The sequence below is a fragment of the Taudactylus pleione genome, unplaced genomic scaffold, assembly GCF_031769625.1.
Source record: "Taudactylus pleione unplaced genomic scaffold, aTauple2 ptg000726l, whole genome shotgun sequence".
Lineage (NCBI taxonomy): Eukaryota > Metazoa > Chordata > Amphibia > Anura > Myobatrachidae > Taudactylus > Taudactylus pleione.
This window is the reverse complement of record NW_028285128.1, coordinates 1,808,932-1,831,581: the sequence shown is the minus strand read 5'-3', so window position 1 is coordinate 1,831,581 and position 22,650 is coordinate 1,808,932. Positions and strand designations below refer to the sequence as shown.

Genomic DNA, 22,650 nt, shown 5'->3' with positions numbered 1-22,650 from the left:
GATAAAAAGATTGTGAAAACATCTATTTTAACAACATTTTAGTAAAAAAATTATTAATAGGCCCCATAGACTCAAAAGAGTCAATCACTGATCATTTACACACTATATATATATATATATATATATATATATATATAAATATATATACACTTATGTGAGTCTCCTATTTAGACCAAAGCTCCTGTTTATTCTATTCTTATTAATGTTATTATTTAATCTGAAGGTGGGCTTGAGGGTGGGGGCATTTGGATTACCGGAAATCTTGGTGGGATCCTGATTTCAAAGTGTCCGCTGTCTGCAGTGCTGCTGTGTCACTAATTTATTCACTGGTGAGCAGTGAGCACAGCCACAGACAGCAGACTTCAGGTGTGATATGGCCGCCTATGCACGGCAGTATCACAGCCTTCTTTTACTAAGTTTAGTCGTACAGGGCTTCCGTAGCCCTGTACGATTAAACTTACATACATACAGTACATACAGTAACAGATGGAAATGGACCACCAGGGTTGTTCCTGCGGAATAGGCGGCTGGGACACAAGTGCGCCAAGTGCGGGAGTCGGAGCTGTTAGACACAGCTGAGACAGGCAGCTGGCAGTGCTGCAAGAAACCAGGCGCACGGCTGCTGATATACACAGCAGCGGGCAGCCTGCCAAATTGAAATTGCAGCGGGCGGGCGGTTACACCCCAGAGCACACAGTGCTCTGTGCGGTGGCACCGGCCATACCACCCTAGTTACGGCCCTGCTGAGATGTGCACAGCTCTGCTACACATGCAAGAACAAACAATATTTTTCCATGCATGTTTCTTTTAACAAATGAACATCTGATTTCCATCCAACTCTGCGCCAGCTCCCTAACTCTACAACCTAGCGATGATAGTAATTGATAGTAAGTCACAGGTACTGACATTGGGACTGCTGCAAAGTACAGTGAAGTCTGGCTGTAATTGTTCCCACATTGCCAACATTTACTATATGTGTAGATTTGTCTGTATGCTGAGTATATGCATGTCTGCAGGAGGAGCACCCCAATTCGTCATCATCATTGCGCCAGGCCGCCAGCACAATCTTTGGTTTAAAATGTCAAAACTGGATTATTGGCTGAGACAAGATCAGTTTAAAATTGAATCGCAGCGACACCATCTTGCGACTGGCCGCAAGACGCCATTTTGCGAAATGGCCGCCTAAGCACCATTTTAGATAAACTCACAGTTTAGTACATGTGGCGAAAATACTATTAGCATCATGCGAATGCATCTGTGACCATCGCCATAGGTTAAGGCGATTCACCAAAAGCCCATTTCATTACTTTACGTATTATAAAGGATATATATTTCAGAAATGGCTTTACAGTATGCCAGGTGACAACTGGCTTGTGTAGTTAAGCTTTATGGATAGTGTTTGCCCTCACTACAGGTGGTCTGGCTAGAATACACACCTTACATTAGCAGGCTTCCTGCAATTACATGATTTCAAAGGCTAGAGTGTCATCCTAGGTCTGTCTCTTGTAGCTGGGATATTTGCATTTCACACAAGAGACTGGGAGAACAAAAGAGCTTTTTCCTTTGAACACAGGAAAGGTGGGGGCCTGCTGACAGAGGGCATGTGGAACTATCTGGCTCAGCATGTCACACTGCTAAGATGTTCACTCAGTGAGAGTTAACTGCACCCTTCCTCATACACATAAATACGTCTTTATATCAAACCCCGAATACTCACACATTACATATTCACACATAAGGTTTAATAAGCTTTAAAGTATATGATTTAAGTTGGTTCAGTTAGTTTAAATGCTGTGAAATAAAGATATTTGATAACTAAGGTTCTATACATGTTAAGACAGCAGTCTTTGGGTTCATACTGATGCATACTCTTTCAACAGAATTCCGGTACTATCGGTGTGGAGATCGCATCATGCATTCGCAACTTATGGATCGCAGAGACTACAAGCAGCTACAAAATGTATATTTTAGGAACAACTGTTAGGATGCAGCATGGGGAGGCGGGAGGGAAAAGACCCTCAGTTGTTAGAGGCTGGGCGAGTCTATTTGAACCAGCCTGTTAAATGCACTGTAACATATGCTTCTCCCCTGGGAACCAATGGCATAAGCAAGAAACTTCTCTATTGTCCTGTCTATTCTGGGGGGGTATAAACATGTGTGCTCAAACACTGGGTCTTTAGTCTTCTTGCTGAATGCTGAATGACGACGGGGTCTCTTGCTGATGCCTATCACCGGGTCCGGAAGCGCGGCGTATGTATACTGTACTTGGGGGTCTGTATAAATCCTTTGCGTTTAATTGTGTCTGGATCAATAGCGTGTAACTGACTGTACTTTTTACTTGAATAATACTTTGTGCTTTGGAACCACATGTTCTAAATCTGGAGTCTCTATTTACTGTATGACTGCGTACCCAAATTAAGCGTCATCCTTATAGGTTTATAGGTAGGATTTTAGAAGGTACAGGCAGGGGTATATAGAGGTTCAATTTTAATATCAACAAAAAGATAATGGAGGGCTGAATTAGCCCAATGGCACATAGCCCAGGTTTGAGATATCGATAATAAATGGGGTATTTTGTGTGGATAATGAAGGTCCTGTTATGATGGGCTGACTACTAGGGATGGTTTAGCTTATTAAAGTCGAGGGGGGTGGATCTACTGCTAGTTTAAAAAGTCTACCAATAATGAGGTCTCTTCCTCATTGCATTTTGATGTTCCCAATTGCCCTCCCCTATTTATTCAGCTTCCTGTTCTTGATTGTCCTTTCTCTTAGGGTCTGATTCAGAGACAGACGCTCTGAAAGAGCGCTCGCTCTGAATCAGGGCGTTTTTTTTTGTGGGCGCTTGCATAGCTGTGGGTGACCACCCACAGCTATTGCGAGCGGCCAGGATGATGGTCGCGATGGTCAAGACCATCGCGACCATCAGGCTTGCGATGAGACCCTTGTGGTAGGGTCTTGTGGCCGCAAGCCCCAGAGAGCTTCTGGCTCTAATAGAGCCGGAAGCTCTCTCACTGACATCACTGGTGATGTCAGTGGGACCGCCCACAAACAGCAGATGTTCGCTTGGGAACGCCTCCTTTGTGAAGCCACCCCCCGCCATGCCTACAAAACAGCCGCCCCTTTTGTAGTGAGCCACGGAGCGAGAGAAAATCTCTCTTGCTCCGGGGCTCGCGCACGCGCAGTGCGGACGCTGCACGTGCGCAGAGCACACCATCGACCCGCTCGCGAGCGCTCAAGCACTTGCGAGCGGGTCTGAATCAGGCCCTTAATCTTTTGTTTTATTACACTTTATCATGTTTGTGTTCTGCATTTTCTCTAATTTCACTTCTCTTGCTCAGGAGGCACAGTAGAGCGTTAAAGCATTGTTCTTCAGCGGTCACAGGTGGCCACAGCACTTCCCCATTGTAGGGGCGAGTTGTCATGGCCCATGAAGGGCAACCTGGAAACCTTCCATGATGTAGGGCCGAGCAGTACTAGGAGAGGCAGGTTGTTCATAACTCAGGACACGTCGGGTGCAATTGGTTACGTTTTGTGTTGGTGTAGCTGCTTGTCTGCAATGCTCTATTGGCCACCCATTTTATTATTCATTCAGTTCATAACCTCAGTGACCTGAAACAGCCAATCATATTTCTGTGTGCTATTTGAGTTGGTTAAGATGGCTGGGGGATGGTGTTATCACACTTAGTTGAAGCCACTTAAGAGAAGTGAACTTCCATTTCCACACAACACTGCATATACCGCATTGACAAACACTCAATGAACATTGTCTGCTTGAGAACAGCCAGTTAAATCACTTTAATTGCAAGTGACAATGTGATTGAATTTTGGGGCTGATTCAGAGATGTGCACTAACCCGATGGTTAGTGCACATCTCCGATCGTGTCTCCTCTGTGCCGGCACATGACCTGTACGTACTGCACATGTGCAGTATGGGTCTGCAATCCCACACAAAAGTGGCACCAGACTGTCAGTGATTGACAGTCTGCTGCCATTTCTGGGCGGGGAGGGGGCAGCGACGTCCCCCTTTCCCAAAACGGAGGCGTGTCACCGCCGTTGGGAGGGAGGGAAGAGGCCAGGATCTCCGTTGGCTGACGAAGATTTCCTGGCCTCTTTTTTGTATTTGCATCGATCAGCTAGAGATCCGATGCTGCGTTCACGGATGCAGCACGGAAAAAACAGTAATTCATGCATAATAGTGCTCTCGCAGCTGCTACCATGTTAGCAGCTGCGATAGCAATACTGTCAGAGCCTGAAACATCCCCTATGTACGACTATGCATCCCTCATACTTGCATATATTTGGTACATAGTACAAACACACACAAGCCATGCTCCGCAAATCGGCGTATGTTCAACTCTGCATGGGACATATTGGGTAGATGAAATAAGTGCATTTGAGGCTATATTTAGCTTTACTCATTATAACCTACACGTATCCAGCTGCTTCTATCAGTACCCATACTCACCAATCTCCTTGGCTAAAGCTAGGCCCTGTGGATAGGAAATTGGTGCCAGCTTCTTTTCTTTAAGCTTCTCAATAGTTTCCTTGTCATCACGCAGATCCAGCTTGGTACCAACAAGAATTATTGGGGTGCTGGGGCAATGGTGTCTCACTTCTGGGAACCACTGGAAGGAATTAACAAGTGACGTTAGATGCAGTATGTAAGATATGATGTTTTTGTGTTCTTATAAGCACAGTACCAGCCTACTCTCCTGGTATTTCTGGGAGACAGCTGAATTGGAAAAGCTTTCCTGGGCACCCAAAAAGGTAGGCACAGCGGCGTCACTGGTTGGATGCAGGGAGTGCGGACCACGCCGGGTGTCACCCTACGAGAATTTGACACCAAAATACCAGTTCCTCCTCAGTGAACGGGAGCCAGGCGCTGCACATTAACATGCCTGGCTCCCAATCACTCAGGAGGAGCCGGCAGTGCAGGGAGATCCTAGGGGATCAGCCCAACATCTCCGGGACTGCTGGGCACACCCCCAGAATGATGAAACTGGTGGTGGGCCACAAGGCCCTGCCCCTTTTTGACCACGCTGACTTGATTGTGCGCAGGGGGTTTACTTGCAGCACTGGGTGTCACAAACCCCAGTGCCGCCACTGGATAGACAACTCTTCCACATCCCTATCCAGACCTCACCTCTTATAATATAATGTCATAAATTTCAACTTAACATCAAAAGAGGGAGGGGGCAGTGATATGGTTCATGACGTGATGCCTCACCCCTTCCTTACCCCTGCCCCTACTAGAGCATAGATAGAAAACATAAGTAAGTACTGTATGTACAAACATCAAAATCTCCAGAGGGATTTATTTGGCGCTCAAACACTACACATAAGTATTTATTGTAAAGATATTTCTGTTAACTGAAAGCAGAATACAGCAGCTTTGGATTAATCAGTTTATTGCTATTAGGGCTGAATGCCCAGCAACAGTATCTGGGTGCAGAGCTGTAATGCGGCTGATTTTCTACCCTTGCTTTCTTTTGTGCAAATAGCACAGCACAACGTAATAACCACAAATGTAATTGTGAACTTCTCCCAAGTATACTGTATGTATATTTCTCAAGAAACGAACACGTTGATGAATCGCAGGAGGTTCTAATCACTCACAATCAGCAACCAGTATATATTGCTGCCTGTCTTGCATGTGAAGCATGATTTACTCCTGCCATACATATGTATGTGTGCCATCCAGTAGACAATCACAGCACCTAATCCTTGGTGACATCACAGCAACATTTAGATGCATGTAACTTCATTGGGATGGATATCCTCGCACACAGAGGCCCGTATTCAATTTCAGGAGAAAAGTCCAGACTTTTCGCCTGCTGGACTTTTCGCCTCCTTCGCCTGTTTTCCAGGCGGAAAAGTATTGTGCGCGTGCCCTCTATTCCCCTTATTCAATTTCAAAGTAGGCGAAATCGGGAACAGGAGAAACTTGGATTGGCGAAAAAATATGTGAATTTTCGGGAAATAATTGTAGGACCCCCCTAAAGATGTCCAGATCTCAGGGATCACTATGGGTACCCCCGTTTTTGCCTGCAGAAGAAAGTCAGCTTTTTAAATAGATGTGGCAGGTGGTTATTTTTCCTGACATTGAAGAAGTGATGCAGAAGAGCACTTAGGTTTTTTTTTTTCGTTTTTAAAAGTGGTCCCATCAAATTTGGGGTAAACGAAAATGTAGGTAAGCATATTTTTACGTCCCTAAAGGTCATTTTACAATTTCTTCAAAAAAACAGCTGCCGCTACTCTGCACAATGAAAAGAACACCTGTCACATACTTGGGGACCCCACCAGAATTAATTTAGTTGGTTTGGCATTTTGTTTCCCTATTTTTTTTTTTTCACCCCAAAATTTTGAACATTTATTTTAGGACGTCCCTATTAATTTTTTTTTTGCACATTTCATTTTAAGGGGGCATTCCCAAGGGTGCAGGCTATTTTTTTTTAAGCCTGCACCTCTAAACCCCAAATCTGCACTTTTTTCACCTGCTATAGGTAATTGAAAAATGATCCCTGTTTTTTTTAAATTACCCTTCACCCCATTTACGAAAAAAAAAACGGGAATTTAAGGGAACTATACCTGGGACCCCCCTAAAGATGTCCAGACATGGGGGATCACTATGGGTACCCCCATTTTTGCCTTCTGAAGGAAGGTGCAATTTTGCGGCCATGAAGAAGTGGTAAAGAATAGCACTTATATTTTTTTTGAGGAAAAAAACTATTGCTATCAAATTTGGGGTACATGAAAATGGGGGTAAGCATTTATTTAAGTCCCTAAAGTTATTTTTAAAAATCTGCAAAATTGCACCTGCCGCATACATGGGGACCCGACCTGAATTAATTTAGATAGTTTGGCACTTTGTTCCTCTATTTTTTTTTCACCCCCAAAATTAAACATAATTTTTGGGGGTTTGTCCTGAATATTTTTTACCTTTTTTTACGCAGTTTACCTTTGGGGGACTGTCTTAAGGCTGCACTAGGGTTCCCGCAATGTTGTACCCCAAAACCGCAATTCTGCACTTTTTTCCGCCTGCTATAAGTAGGCGAAACTTTTTCGCCTATTACATTGCATTGACTTTCCGCCTAGGTGAAAAGTCTTCCAAATTGAATACGGAGGAAACTCAAAACAGGCGAAAATTACGTCATCGGCGAAATGTTGTAAGATGATAGTTTACTGGTCTCAATAGACTGCAGCAGTAAACAGAATATTGGTGCTCGTACAGAGAAATGTAACAATCATGGATGTGGGTTGGTTGGTATGAACAAATATTGTAATGTACAAAATGACACAAGTTTGGCAATCTAGGACATAACAAAAACAAATGCAAAACAAATCAAAACAAGTCAATGTGGCAATGTCCAGTAACACGGTTAGTGTGAAGGTGGTAGTGGATATTATCAGTACCCGGGATGGTCTATTCCCGTATTCAGAGAGTCCAATACGTGGTTAAGCAGAGTCTAATTTCCATCTAGTGTTGTGGACTTTTCAGAGCTAGGGGCGGCATCCCACTTACCTGTCTAGTCGTCCTGGTTATGCGTGGTCGGTGCCTGGATACTTATGGATGTGTAGCAGGGAGACGTGGGCACAGGTGGCCTGGTGTGGTTAACCGTGTGACGTTGATCTCACACAATGGTGACTTTCAGGAGATGCTTCCTCCAGCAGTTGAAATGTAGACTGACCGTGGTGTATCCATCCTTCTTGTCTGTTACATCCAGGTTATTATTTGTTCATACCAACCAACCCACATCCATGATTGCTACATTTCTCTCTACAAGCACCAATATTCTGCTTACTGCTGCTGTCTATTGAGACCAGTAAACTATTATCTTGCAACATTTTGGGTCCATTCTTCTCTACACATCACCCAATCATTTGAAACAATACCACTTAGCATGCAATAGGTCTGAGCGCTACACAACCCAATTTTCTACTGTGTAACTTCATGCAATCATTGAGAAGCGGTTAATAGCGTGTGCAGAGAATGATAGCATGGAAAGCAATGTCATGGGTAGATCATTACTTATTCTCTCTTCTCTGTAAAGGGGAGATGAGAAATTACTATTTGCAACTTCATTGCGAAGGGCAATTTTCTGTATTGAATGATTAAGAGCTGTAATAATGGTATTGCTGGAAAGCTGATTACTGGTTTAACAATTGTTTATCACCTGACAAAGAAAAGATTTGTGACAAACTGACTACTAAAAGACGTAGTTACTAACATGTTGCAATAATATTTATGTAACCCACAGCAATCAGTCAAACATTATCTTTGATTAGTCTATACCGTACGCTAAGCTAATGAAAGCAAATGTCTGTTTGGTTGTTATAATTACAGCTACTTGTATTATTAGCACCATGTTACAAAAACAAAAAGAATATTTGTTCTTTGGCTGAAAATACTATGGGGTATATTTACTAAAGTGAGAGTTTTTAGAAGTGGAGATGTTGCCCATAGCAACCAATCAGATTCTAGCTATTATCTTCTAGAAGGTGCTAGTCAAATATCAAGTAGAATCTGATTGGTTGCTATGGGCAAAATCTCCACTTCTAAAAACTCTAATTTTAGTAAATATACCCCTAGATCTCTATTCAATGAATTTCTAGTTAGAACATTGAATTAAAGGAGAATTATTGTCAAGATACAGTTAGATGTGAGCCTGATTTATTAGCTGATTATCTGCTAAGATGATTACATTGAACATACGTGGCCTATATTATTAACCATGTGCTTGGTTGGCACATAACCTCTGCCTCAGATTTTATAGATACAATGAAATCCTGGCTGTAATTGCTATAATATGCATCAGTATCCATACTTCATATTGTACTATCATAGGCTGTATAATATCTGGCTGTTTTGTACTGTATTCTGGTTCATTTCGACGGGCATAATCGCAGGTTAGGTAAGGGCCTGATCCAGCAGTGCATGATAGTGCACTGCTGATCGCAGATTCTCGTTTATCGGGAATCTGCGCATGCCCGTTCTGCATATGTACAGAATGGGTCCTGTGAAATCACACGCAGGCACCCGTATGCCTCTGCCTGATTGACAGGCAGAGGCATTTGCAGGGCGGTGCGGTGGGGTCTGCACTCCCGGATATGCTGCCGCGTCGCCCCTATTTCCTGGGATTGGCCAGACCAGGATCTGTGTCATGGTTGTTAGAAAATCAAGACAGAGGTCAGGAAAGTTTGTTTCACTCATTTGTTAATGTGGGGACTGGAGAGCAATTCTCACCTTGGCTCGGACATTTTCGTAAGATGCTGGGCTCACCAAAGAGAAACAAATAAGGAAAACATCCTAAGAGGGAAAAGAGAGAGATGTTATTACTGAAAGTCATTATGAACATTTTTCTATACTGTCAACAAGCAGAAACGAAAAACTTACGTGGTTATTATAGCACCATAGACCACAATGCAAATCTGCGAGTCACACTAATAAGCTGTTCAGTGTTCAAGCCTACACGTTCATTGTCCCATACACAGGTCCTTGTCATCTGCTAGCCATGCACCCTCAGAGCATCTTGTGGTCTTTGACTTCAATGTGTGCGTGCTGCCAGAGCCGTAACTAGACTTTTTGGTGCCCTGTGCCAGAGAGAGCATTGGTGCCCCTACCATTTTTTAAATAGGGACATAAGTGCACCTGAAAAAGGGGAATGGTCTCATGGGGAAGGGTCAGGGAAGAGATAGGGGAGGCCAGGTGATGCTGGGGATAAAAGAAGAGGAATCTACAAGTGAGAATGATAATAAACAGGAAAATTGACAGGCCTGAACAGCGCCCCCTGCCCTGCGGTGCCCTGTGCCATGGCACATGTTGCACCACCCTAGTTACAGCCCTGCGTGCTGCTTTACTCTCAGATACTACACCCTCATTGCAAGCATACTATAATGTACTGTATTGCTTTTTTGACCCTCATTGAGTTACTGTATTAAATAACTGATGGTAAGAAAGAGACATCTGGCTGAATTTTCATGCAACTTCATGCTTAAGGATTTTTTTTGTTGTTTTATATTGGTTTTCATGTGCCGAAATGCACTTATTTCATTTTATGCTCTGAGTCCTGGAAAGAGAAAATGGCATCTCATTTGTGTATTATGTATTATGTTTGTATGTATTATGTATGTATGTATGTATGTATGTATGTATGTATGTATGTATTTATGGATGTATGTATGTATATATGTATGAGATAAGAGCACCTTTGAAGTGTTCTTAAGATGAAGGACTCTTGCACAGTGAATGTGCTATGTAGGGCTCTGCTAGTCAGGGATGGGTTACAGTGTGTCTTATCTCTATCACTTGTACTTTATTTGAATATCTTCACCGTTTTTATCTACCTGATGGTATGAAGCTCCATAGAGCTCAATTCTACATACTTTGATACTTACTGTTCTATTGAGCACTTGGACATTATCTACTATTAATATCATCTACAAGTGTGGATACGTCAATTATCCCTATTCCCAGCTGATTGGGTTCTTTTATGACTGTATATATCAGTTCCACCTCTTTAAGTGTGTTTAATTATTCCCACAAAAGACAGTCAGTTTTCCAAAGAGATCTATTGAATATATGTATCTGTTTTTTACTTATATTATGACCGGTCATTTACGTTTGTTTGTTATGTATTTATATTAAATGTGTTTTTTACTATTTATTTAGTGCATGATTCATTCCATACTACTCACAAAATTGGCAGATTATAGCGCATAGATCTATCCTTTAGTTTTCATTTGAAAATCTTCAGCACACAAGATCTCCTTTTTGTGATACAGATATGTCCTCCTTATACATCTTTTCTGCATCTTCTTTTTGCCAAAAATGCATCTAAGTCGCAATGTGGTGCAACTAGGACACACCAGTAATCTGTGCTGATTATTATGATATGTGACACCTGTATATCTATGTGCGACTGAGGGTCTCATTCAGAGCCGGACGCTATTTGCGCTCGCTCGTCCAGAAAAAGGGGCTGGCTATTTAAATTGACCGTTCGCTCTTTACGGTCTGTTGACGCCTCTATGTCTGAACGACCGAACAAAACATGCGGACGTTTTTTTGTAAAAAACGCACCCTGGCCGCTCGCATCCTACGTCATCTCCGCTATTTATTAGATTAATCGAGTACATCGAAAGGCGTATGAACTGCTCGCTATTCTTGTGGTAGAATTTTCCTACCGCAATCATGCGAGCAGTTCTGGCTAAAAGACACCCAACTGACGTGGTCGATGACGCTGCTTTGTTAATTATGCACACCCATAAAACGCCCGTTTTGACCGTTTGGCACGCCTGCGTTCGGATCTCCACTCCCCGTTTTCAAGCACCTTCCCCTGTTACCACCCACAAACGCCTCATTCTGTCACTCAAATTAGCAGGCATTCGCTATATTGCGAGCACACGATTTTTGACCGCACTGACTGGTTTGCGCATGCGTACTAAAACCCATACGCATGCGCAGATGTGCGAACATCGCTCGGAACGAACGAGCGGCTCTGAATCAGGCCCTGAGTCTCTGAATCTGTATACAAAGGGCTACAATGCAGCGGCTGCAGCTTTTTCATTCCAAGTTCCTTTGTGGTTCATATACAGACTCAGGTGCACACAGATATACAAGTGTCACATACCAAATTAATCAGCGCAGTCTGCTGGTAGCATCGCACTGTGACTTAGACGCCTGATGCTGGCAGAATAGCACAAGACCTGACAGCACACTCACACCAGGAAAGTCGCACTGCACGGAGTATTGAGGCTAGCTGTATGACACATCTGTTTGAGGCAAATTTTAACATACTGTGAACAGCTCCATGACAAGCAAAAATGTACATTTTCACTAATGACTAGGCTTAGACCTACTGTATACAAAGAGGTTTCCAGGGCAGTCATAGGGCTCTATTCTGCCCTGTGCTGCCCCACCCCCTAAATCAGTGATGTAATGATGTCACGCTCTAGGACTAGAGCAATGCCTGGAGCATCCCACAGGTTGCAGGGTGCCTGCCCAGGACATCCCTTGGACAGTTCGGGCTGCTGTGAAACAGTGCTACTGACTTCCGGGTGTCATTCCAGGCACCCTGCAAGTCACAATGAGCTGCTGTGGGGCAGTGATGGTGCCACCCCGAGAGGCCTGTGCCCTGTGCCATAGCACCACTCACACACCCCTAGTTATGGCTCTGAAAGTACACAAAGTGCCACAATACTTATTCTGTTCACACTGTCTCAGGAATATGGATGAAAAAAATTCTTCAAAGAAGGCATTTTTTTTCATTGGTCAATATTTAATAATGTTAATAAATATATATATATATATTATAGTTATACACACACACCACGTAGGTGGTAATAGACTATTTCATATATAAAATATATAGTTATTTTTTAACAATTTTTTTACACATATCTCCTCTGACCCGTTAAAGTTAGCTCTCACCACTCAGGGCCAGTAATGCTGAGGCAGCTAAGTTGTGCCAATATAAAAATATTGACATCGCTGTATAACAATAGATATGCAGGTAGACATAATTGTTCCTGAATAGTTTTTTACAAGTAATGCCCCTTTTCGGTTCAGTTTATCATCCAGAATACAAAATGTTTGTGTTGCAGTAATTAGAGATGAGCGGGCCCAGTTCTCAGAGAACCAAGCCCACTTGAAGTTCAGGGATCTGAGGGGATCCCAGACACAGCTCGGATCTCCTCGCCCTCCCCGGATCCCTATTTAAGGCAAAATCTCGAGATCCCGCTGTCGGTTCTTGAGGTTTTGCCTTGAAAGGCCATTTTCAAAGTCCCATTGAATTCAATGGGCTTACCGCTGATTGGTTAAGAGAGCCGTCTGTCACAGCTCTCTGCCAATAAGTGCTTGCCCATAGACTTCAATGGGCCATACTTACCTACTTTTGAAAAAGCATTTCAGGGAGATTGTGAAAGCAACACCTATGAGCGCGTGTTAAAGTGGGTGTGTGCTGCTACATCTGAGAGGTGTGCCATAATACTGACTTACATCCAAATGTAAACGAGCCCAAAAGCAGTTAGTAAGATCTATGTGTGGATGAAAATTCACTGATACTTTTCAGAAAATCCATGTAGCCATAAGGATCATTGGCCCTGATTCAGAGTCGGTCGCTATTTGCGCTCGCTTGTCCAGAAAATAGGGGTGGCTATTCAAATGAACCGTTCGCTGTTTGCGGTCTGTTCACGCCTCTAGGTCTGAACGAGCGAACAAAACTTGCGGTCGTTTTTTGGGAAACTACGCCCCCTGGCCGCTCGCATCCGACGTTATATCCGCTATTTATTAGATTAATCGGGTACATCGAACAGGGTATGAACTGCTCGCTATTCTTGTGGTTGGTTTTTGCTACCACAATTTTGCGAGCAGTTCTGGCTAAAAAAAACCCAGTGACGTGGTCAATGACGCTGCTGTTTTAAATATGCACACCCATAAAACGCCCGTTTTGACCTTTAAGCACGCCTGCGTTCTGATTTCCACTCCCCGTTTTCAAGCACCTTCCCCTGTTACCACCCACATACGCCTCATCCTGTCACTCAAATTAGCAGGCATTCGCTATTTTGCGAGCACATGAATTTCGGCCACACTGACTGGTTCGCGCATGCGTATAACAATCCGTACGCATGCGCAGTTTGGCAAACATCGCTCGGAGCAAACGAGCTGCTGCTTACGAGTGGCTCTGAATGAGGGCCATTGTGCCTTATAGCCAATGCAGGGAAATTATACTAAATATAACAACTTCATAATGGGGTAATGTGCAATCAGGGAGATTGCTAGACTCTTTAGGGAGACAGAGAGATTACAGCTATTTCAGAGAGTCTCCCTGACAATGAGGGAGAGTTGGCAAGTATGCAATGGGCACAGGAAAAGGAAGGAAGATGCCGCCCAGCCTCGCTCACTGACACCGCTTCCCCCCCGCCGCCGACACCCCCGTGTTGCCGAGTCTGCCGGCACCCTTCACTGAAGACACTGCCAGTACCCTCACAGTGCTGCCCCCTTACTGAGGACACCATCAGCACCCTCACACGGCAGACACCGCCGGCACCCCCGCACTGCCGACACTGCCAGCACCCCCGCACTGAGGACACTGCTGGCACAACCCTGGTATGCCGACACCACTGATACCCTGCACTGAGGACACTGCTGCCCCATGTACTGAGGACACTGTCAGCACCCCCACACTGCCGACACTGCCAGCACTCCCACACTCAGAACACCACCGACACCCCCACACTGCCAACACCACTAGCACCCACGCACTGAGGACACCAATGGCATCCCTGCACTGCTTTCACCGATGTCACAGTAAGTGCACTATTGGTGTATCCATCCCACACTGTATCTGACCTACACTGTAACCTGCTCTGTATCCAACCCACAATGTATCCGACATGCACTGTATCCAACCAACACTGTATCTAACACTAAGGGCCGTATTCAATTAGCGGCGAAAAGTCATTTTCGCCATTTTCACTTATCCCCATATTCAATTGTCAAAAAATGGGGATAAGTTTTCATCATAGAATAGGTGGCGAAAAAAAGTGCAGAATTGGGGTTTTGGGGTGCAGACCTTAAAAAAGTACCCTGCAGCCCTTGGAATGTCCCCTAAAAGTTATCTGTGTCAAAAAAAATTTAAAAAGTAGCATAGGAGCAAAGTGGTTTCATTTCGGGGGCAAAAAAAAAAAGTTGGGGGACAAACTTAAAAACTAGCAAAATATACTCAGGGGGGGTCCCCAAGTATGCGGAAGGTGTTTTCTAGAATGCGGTTGGTTGCAGCATATGAATTTTTGAAGAATTTTAAAAGTTCACCTTAGGGACTTCAAAATATTCTTGCACCCATTTTCATGTACCCCAAATTTGATGGGACTAGATTTTCCCCAAAAAATGTTGCTAAATGCTATTCTTCACAACCTTTACAAAGACACACAAAAGCACCTGCTGACACCGCTAAAAAAGCCCAAATACCTTTAGCTGGCCAATTCGGGGGTACCCATAGTGATCCCCCATGTCAGACCATCTTTTGGGGGGGTTACAGGCTGATTTCCCCAAAAGTGACAGGACTTTTCGATACTTACCTTTCTGCCCGGGTCCCCTTTTTGGCGATTCCTAATTGAATACGGGGATATGCGGGCACGCGCCTGATACTTTATCGCCAGGAAAAACAGCGATGAGGGCGAAAAGTCCGACCTCCGACTTTTCACCACTGATTAAATATGGCCCTATATTCGACATGCACTGTATCCAACCCACAATGAATCCCGCACTGTATCCGACCTGCACTATAAACTGCACTGTATCAGTCACGCACTGTAACCGCACCACACTGTACCCAGCACTGTGGGCCTGATTCAGAGGCTGTTCGCAAAAAGCGAGCGCTCCCTCTGAATCAGGGCAGCCGCAGGTTTTTTTAGCTATGGCCTCTTGGTCGCTCGCATATCTGTGGGTTACCACCCACAGCTATTGCGAGCGGCCATGATGATGGTCGCCATGGTCAAGACCATCGCGACCATCGGGCTTGCGACGAGACCCTTGTGGTAGGGTCTCATGTACGCAAGCCCCGGAGAGCTTCTGGCTCTAATAGAGCCGGAAGCTCTCCCACTGACCTCACTGGTGACGTCAGTGGGGCCGCCCACAAACGGCAGGCGTTTGCATGGGAACGCCTCCATTTGTGAAGCCACCCCCCGCCACGCCTACAAAATGGGGCGAGCTGTCAATCAACATCGACAGCCGCCCCTTTTGTAGTGAGCCACAGAGCGTGTGCTTTTTGCACTCGCTCCGGGGCTTGTGCACGGGCAGTGTGCATGTCGCGCGACCCGCTTGCGAGCGGGTCTGAATCAGGCCCTGTATCCTGCACTGTATCCAACCCACACTGTATCCAACACTATGGGCCTGATTCAGACCCGCACACTAGATGTGGCCGCTCACCCCGAGCGTATGGAAATTCAGCTAAGTGATGTCAAGGCAGCTACTCGCACAGCAAGGCATAAGCATGCCCAGTATGTCTTGGCGCGCGATCACTTTGTGTTTACAGATGCCCACAAGCCTGTCTTTAGCCGCCCACTAGCGTACGTCATCTCCAGGAAGTATATACAACCATTGGTACATCAGGTTCCACCGGAACTGACCGCAGCGCTTGCGGTTGCTGTACCCTACCGCAAGCACTGCGAGCACTTCAGTGTATAATTCAACCAGGTGACGTGTACTATGATGCTGCCTGTTAATTATGCACGCCTCTGAAATGGTGTTGAAACACTGAGGCACGCCTGCATTCGCAACTTCACTCCCCCGTTACTACTGCCCTGCCCCTGTTACCACCTTACAAAAGGCCTCTCCTGTCACTCATTCCACTGGGCTGTCTTTGCTGGGCAAGCGAGCACTTCCCGATCGCTCGGACCAGTTCGAGCACGCACACTACCATGCATACACATGCGCAATTGCATAACATCGGCCAGGAACGAGCTCCTCGTTCCAACCTACACTGTATCCAACCCACACTCCAACCTACACTGTATCCAACCTACACTGTATCCAACCCACACTGTATATCGCACTGTATCCGGCCTGCACTGAGGGCCTGATTCAGAGCCGCTTGTAAGCGGCCGCTCGTTTGCTCTGAGCGATGTTCGCAATATGTTAAAATTTGCCTCAAACAGATATGTCATACAGCTAGCCTCAATACTCCATGCAGCGCGACTTTCCTGGTGTGAGTGTGCTGTCAGGTCTTGTGCTATTCTGCTAGCATCGGGCGAAAAAAGTCACAGTGCGATGCTACCAGCAGACTGCGCTGATTAATTTGGTATGTGACACTTGTATATCTGTGTGCACCTGAGTCTGTATATGAACCACAAAGGAACTTGGAATGAAAAAGCTGCAGCCGCTGCATTGTAGCCCTTTGTATACAGATTCAGAGGACTCAGGGCCTGATTCAGAGCCGCTCGTAAGTGGCCGCTCGTTCGTTCCGAGCGATGTTCGCACATCTGCGCATGCGTATGGGTTGTAGTACGCATGCGCGAACCAGTCAGTGCGGTCGGAAATCGTGAGTTCGCAAAATAGTGAGGGCCTGCTAATTTGAGTGACAGGATGAGGCGTTTGTGGGTGGTAACAGGGGAAGGTGCTTGAAAACGGGGAGTGGAGATCCGAACGCAGGCGTGCCAAACGGTCAAAACGGGCGTTTTAAGGGTGTGCATAATTAACAAAGCAGCGTCATCGACCACGTCACTTGGTTGTCTTTTAGCCTGAACTGCTCGCATGATTGCGGTAGGAAAATGCTACCACAAGCACTGCGAGCAGTTCATACGCCGTTCGATGTACTCGATTAATCTAATAAATAGCGGAGATGACGTATGATGCGAGCGGCCAGGGGGCGTTTTTTTCAATATAGCGAGTGCATGTTTCGTTCGCTCGTTCAGACATAGAGGCGTCAACAGACCGCAAAGAGCGAGCGCTCAATTTAAATAGCCAGCCGGTTTTTCTGAACGAGCGTCCGCAAATAGCGTCCGGCTCTGAATCAGGCCCTGTATCCAACAACATATCAGACCCGCACTATATCCCGCACTTAAAACGACCGGCACTGTACCCAACCCATACTTGCCGACAATCAGTTCCCGGCCATGATATCACATTTGGGCAGTGCCAGATTAAGGTCCACATGGGCCTGGAGCTGAAATTTATGAAGGGCCTATTGTGTGCTGCTTTAGGGGGTTTGACTAGCACAGCGAGGGTGTGACTACTGAAATGGGGTGTTGTGGTCTGCGCAGGGGGTGAGGTCTGTGTCATGGGTGTGGCTAGCACCATGCAGGGCATAGCTACCGCCTACCTTCAACCCGCCTCAATCTCCCTCCCCTATTCACTTGAAGCATGCACCACCTTCTATATTATTGAACAATAATTGCCATGCTAATGGTCAGTTTAGAAATTTTGAAGCTAAGCAGATCTATGTAGTGTGCAGCGACACATCCAATCCCATGCAGCCTGGCTGCAATGGTTTTATTTAAAAGAATGAGCGGAATTCTATTTAGTAATGGTTATGAACTTTGTCAGACTGGGGCATGTGGGGTCCACCAGGGAAATTCTATGGTGTATCTACTGATAACTACAGTCCCTGGGAATTACATCTTCGGCATATTGGAGGAGGACATTTATGAAAGACTCCTCTGGGGGAATCTGACAATGTGCATGTGCACAGTGTCAGTGTCCAGAGCTGGCCAGAGACTGCAGGAGAGGGATCGGTAGATACCTCATCTGTGAATATTGTATGTGTACATAGGCATAAAGTGCCTTACGCCATCTGAGGATGGCGTAAAGCAAAGGGACCATACTCCAAAAAGCTTTAGCATCAGGCTGTTGGTGCATAGCGTTGATACATAAAATTATGCAGAAACTGCTGTTTCTATATAATGTTATGAAAAGCTGCCTTGATGAACAGTCCCCTTAGAATTAGAATAAGTATGCGTGTGTGCAAAAAATAGGAAAAGCTCAGCACTTAAATGCCCTAACATATTTCCAACACATCAAATCACACTTTGGTCCTATTCTATCTATCCATCTGCCTTGACATTAACACTAAGGGCGGAATTCAATTGATTCCTGCCCCCATCGCGCCTGACGGAGCTATTCAATTCTTGCTCCTGTCGGGCACGATCAGCTGCCAGCGCTACATTTCAGCTCGCAGCCCCAGGGGGATGAGAGCTGAAATGTGCGAAAAGTGACATGTTTGGGCGCCCAAACATCACTTTTCGCAATCGCGCCCAGCACTTTGGTCGGGTTTAGCTGCTTTACGTGGCTAAACCTGACCACTTTGGGCGCGATCAGCACGAAAATCTAGAACAATTGCATAGCGGCCCGCGAACTCCTGTCACTTTGCACGGGAGATGCGGTCCGCGAAAACAATTGAATTCCGCCCTAAAGGTTTTCCATTTCCAATATGCCCTCCAGAAAAGCAATACATACACACCTATCTGGTGCATTATCACTTATACAAATCTGTACTTGAAAAATCCAGAATTGTGTGTGTGAAAGGAAAATGTATACAATAAATTTAAACATTGGTCAATAAGCCACTGAGTGCCTCTTTGGTTGAGATATATATATATATATATATATATATATTATCCAATGGCGGCACTCCGTAGGAAAAAACTTCACTCCAAACTCACACGCTTGTCAGCAACGTTTCAGCGCGTTTAATAGCGCTTTTATCAAGCCACATATAAGTTTTATATGTGGCTTGATAAAAGCGCTATTAAACGCGCTGAAACGTTGCTGACAAGCGTGTGAGTTTGGAGTGAAGTTTTTTCCTACGGAGTGCCGCCATTGGATATTATGTTTGTCAGTGCTGTTGCAGTTGTAACTTACACTGTGGAAGGCACCCGGACCAGTAGACATTTTCCTCATGAGTGCCGGAACTTGGTTTGATATATATATATATATATATATATATAGATATATATATAGATATATATATATATATATATAGATATATATAGATATATATCACAGTAACCACAAATGTATAAAACTGATTAAGTTGGGTTAATAGATAGAATTGTTAAAATCTTCTATTATTGCCCTGTGCACACCCTTTACAGAGGAGCTAACGGAGGCTCAGGCTGAAGCAAGACACACTAATCAGTGACTAAAGCCAGCAGCACAGGCATGATACTCCCATCAGCAGCCAGCATTGCACTACTCACTGGTACCACAGCTCCAGTATGTCACCACCTGGCTATGCTACCTTCACGGAGCCGAGCTTGGGCTTGATGCTTTTTCGGCGCGGACCAGCGGTGATGACATCATGTGGCATAGACAGAGGAGGCGCCACGGTACTGTGCGGAACAGTATTAAGGTCTTTCCAATCAGCCGTCATGTGTGACCAGTCACTGTGTCAACTGCGGGCTGCGCTGCAGTGCGGCCTGCAAGGGAGAGGGGAAGTTTGATGGCCCACCAGGGTCGGGTGGGAGGAGCCGCGATCGGCCGCTGGCCGGCCTCACAAGCTGTGCGGTAGCAGGATTTTTTTTCCTGTCAACAGCAGCAAAGCATATGCTGTGAGATGTTGTGGGCCTATTTTAATTGGAGGGCCTGGAGCTACAGCTCCACCCGCCCCATTGTTAATCCGGCCCTGCATTTGGGGGCAGAGCAGAGTGATCGTATCATCGTGGCCCCGCCCCCCTTCACAATGCCATTATTTTCGGCATTGTGAAACAGGAGGCAGGGCCACGATGACCGGGCCCCTCTCGCTGCGGGGGTTTTGATATTAACTCTGCGGGGGGGTAGGGAGGGATGCTGGCATCCGGGAAGCTTGCCTGCCTTTCCGGGGGCCGGGAGCGGCACCCGAAAATCGGGAGGCTCCCGGCCAAATCGGGAGGGTAGGCAAGCCTGGCCCAACCCACACTGTACCCTGCACTGTATCCGACCCGCACTGTTACTGACCCGCAGGTACAGAACGCTGTTTTTATGGTTAGAGAGACTTTTGGGAACTGCTCAACAAAAAGGCTGATTGAACGGGGCTTTACATGGAAACAGATGCCAGTCATCAGTGACCCAGCACCCCCAGGAGGGAAATACAGATTGGGCACTGAGAATAGGCATGTTCAGAGGGCATGTGCACTTGTATAGGGGGCATTCTTGTCTGCTGTTTTTTTTGTTTGCTGCTTGTTAACTACGACTACTTGTTTTGAGCAAGGATATTCCAAGCACGATTTTTAGTAATTTCTGTGTTGTATTGTTTTCTATTGAACGTACTATTGAGTTAGTTTGATTGGTTATTGCTAATACATTACTAATTTGCAAAACATTTGTAAACAGAAATAACTGACGTGTGTTTGTGCTACTGCTCTGTTGGTTGCTTAGTTTAGCCAGCCACCCTTTGGACTATGTTGGTGAACAATATTGTGAGCTGTGAAGTGGTCAAAATTGACTGGAATTTACTGGAAATTAATGTTATTGAGGTTAATAATACTGTAGGAACAAAAAAAGCCCTAATTATGTGATTTTAGCTGTTTTTAACAATTTCTAAAAAAAATACAGATCCAAAATTAGAAAAACATGCAAGGGCAGTTTTGCAAAACCAAATCCAGAATCAAAACCAAAACACAGGGGTCAGCGCACATCTCTAGTAATAATATAGTAGTTGTGGGCACACACTGATTATGTGACATTGCAGCAATAAAACCATTTTTATTTTGCAGTCTGCTAATTTTTGGCATCTTAAATGAGCCGTCAGTTCTTGCTGGGAACTGTCATTAATATATATAATTTTTAATGATTTGTGGAATTAAATATCACTTAAACTTTGCAGTATAAGTTTAGACAAAGTCGCATATTTTCATTCGTTGCTCATTTCTGCAGATGTCTGTGAGCGTCTCTATTGTCATCTCTGAAGATGCTTCTTAAGTAAATTGAATATTTGCAATATTGCAATAATACCTTTAATAAATAAAACTAAGAATATACACTGCTGATATTCATCTTCATAGGCGTTCGCCCCAGTATCCTTGCACATTCCCCTAATGGAAAGCCATAATAAATTACACAATGGTTGTACATGTCGGGTTCCAGATTATAGATAAATAGTAAAAAGGTTGACAATGTCTAGATAGACACCAGATGTAAGACAGTCAATAGATCGACTGGGATAAAAGGTCAACAGGTACAAAAGGCAGACACACTAAATGGTGACATGTAAGAAGGTCGACAGGTACAGATGGCCGACAGGGTCAAAATGTCGACACATAAAATGGTCAACACAAAAGTGGTCGACACCTTTTTTTGTGTGTTAGGTTTAGGGTTAGGCACTTACCGAAGGGTTAGGAATTTACCCCGAAGGTTAGGATTAGGCACTTACACCGACGGTTAGGATTAGGCACTTACAGGAGGGTTAGGGTTAGGCACCTACCCTGACAGTTAAGGTGAGGCACCAGGAGGGAGGGTTAGGCACCAAGAGGGGGGCTAGGGTTAGGCACTAGAAGGAACGGTTAGGGTCATGCACCTACCCTGATATTTAGGGTGAGGCACCAGGAGGGAGGGTTAGGGATAGGAACCAAGAGGAGGGTTAGGGTGAAGATTAGGGCTACAAAAAAATAAATAAATCATTGGTCGACCATTTTTGTGGTGACTATTTTTTTGTGTCGACCTTTTGACCATGTCGATAATTTGTACCTGTCGACCTTCTTACATGTCAACCTTTAGTGTGTCGACCTTTTGTCCCATTCGACCTATTGACTGTCTAACATCAGGGGGTAAATTTACTAAAGTGAGAGTTTTTAGAAGTGGAGATGTTGCCCATAGCAACCAATCAAATTCAAACTATTATCTGTAAAAGGTGCTAGATATATGTTAAGAAGAATCTGATTGGTTGCTATGGGGAACTTCTCCACTTCTAAAAATTCACACTTTAGTAAATTTACCCCCTGGTGTCTATCTAGACACTGTCGACTTTTTTACTGTCTATCTGTTAATCCACACCGTACTGTACGTATCCCATATTCCTCAGGTGGTGTTCACCAGTGCACCAAAAAAGAAATCAGACTGTCATAAATTGCTTTGCTAAACTCTTTTCCAAGATTCTGGGGGAGATGCTTCAAACATTGTAAAGAGATAAGTGAAGAAGATGCTCACGGCCAGCAATAAGTTCTAGCTATAATTTATGTAAC

The 22,650-nt window shown here is 44.9% G+C and overlaps 1 protein-coding gene across 1 annotated transcript in view; it reads right to left on the bottom strand.

Moving 5' to 3' along the window:
• The window catches only part of RAC2 (Rac family small GTPase 2), a 97,550-nt gene that overhangs the window by 18,652 nt on the left and 56,248 nt on the right, over positions 1-22,650 (bottom strand). The window contains exons 4-5 of the mRNA XM_088456918.1: positions 9,245-9,307; positions 4,466-4,625 (exon numbers count right to left, since the gene is read on the bottom strand). Of these exons, the coding sequence (XP_088313044.1) occupies positions 4,466-4,625; positions 9,245-9,307 (223 nt within the window). The remainder of the gene's footprint in view (positions 1-4,465; positions 4,626-9,244; positions 9,308-22,650) is intronic.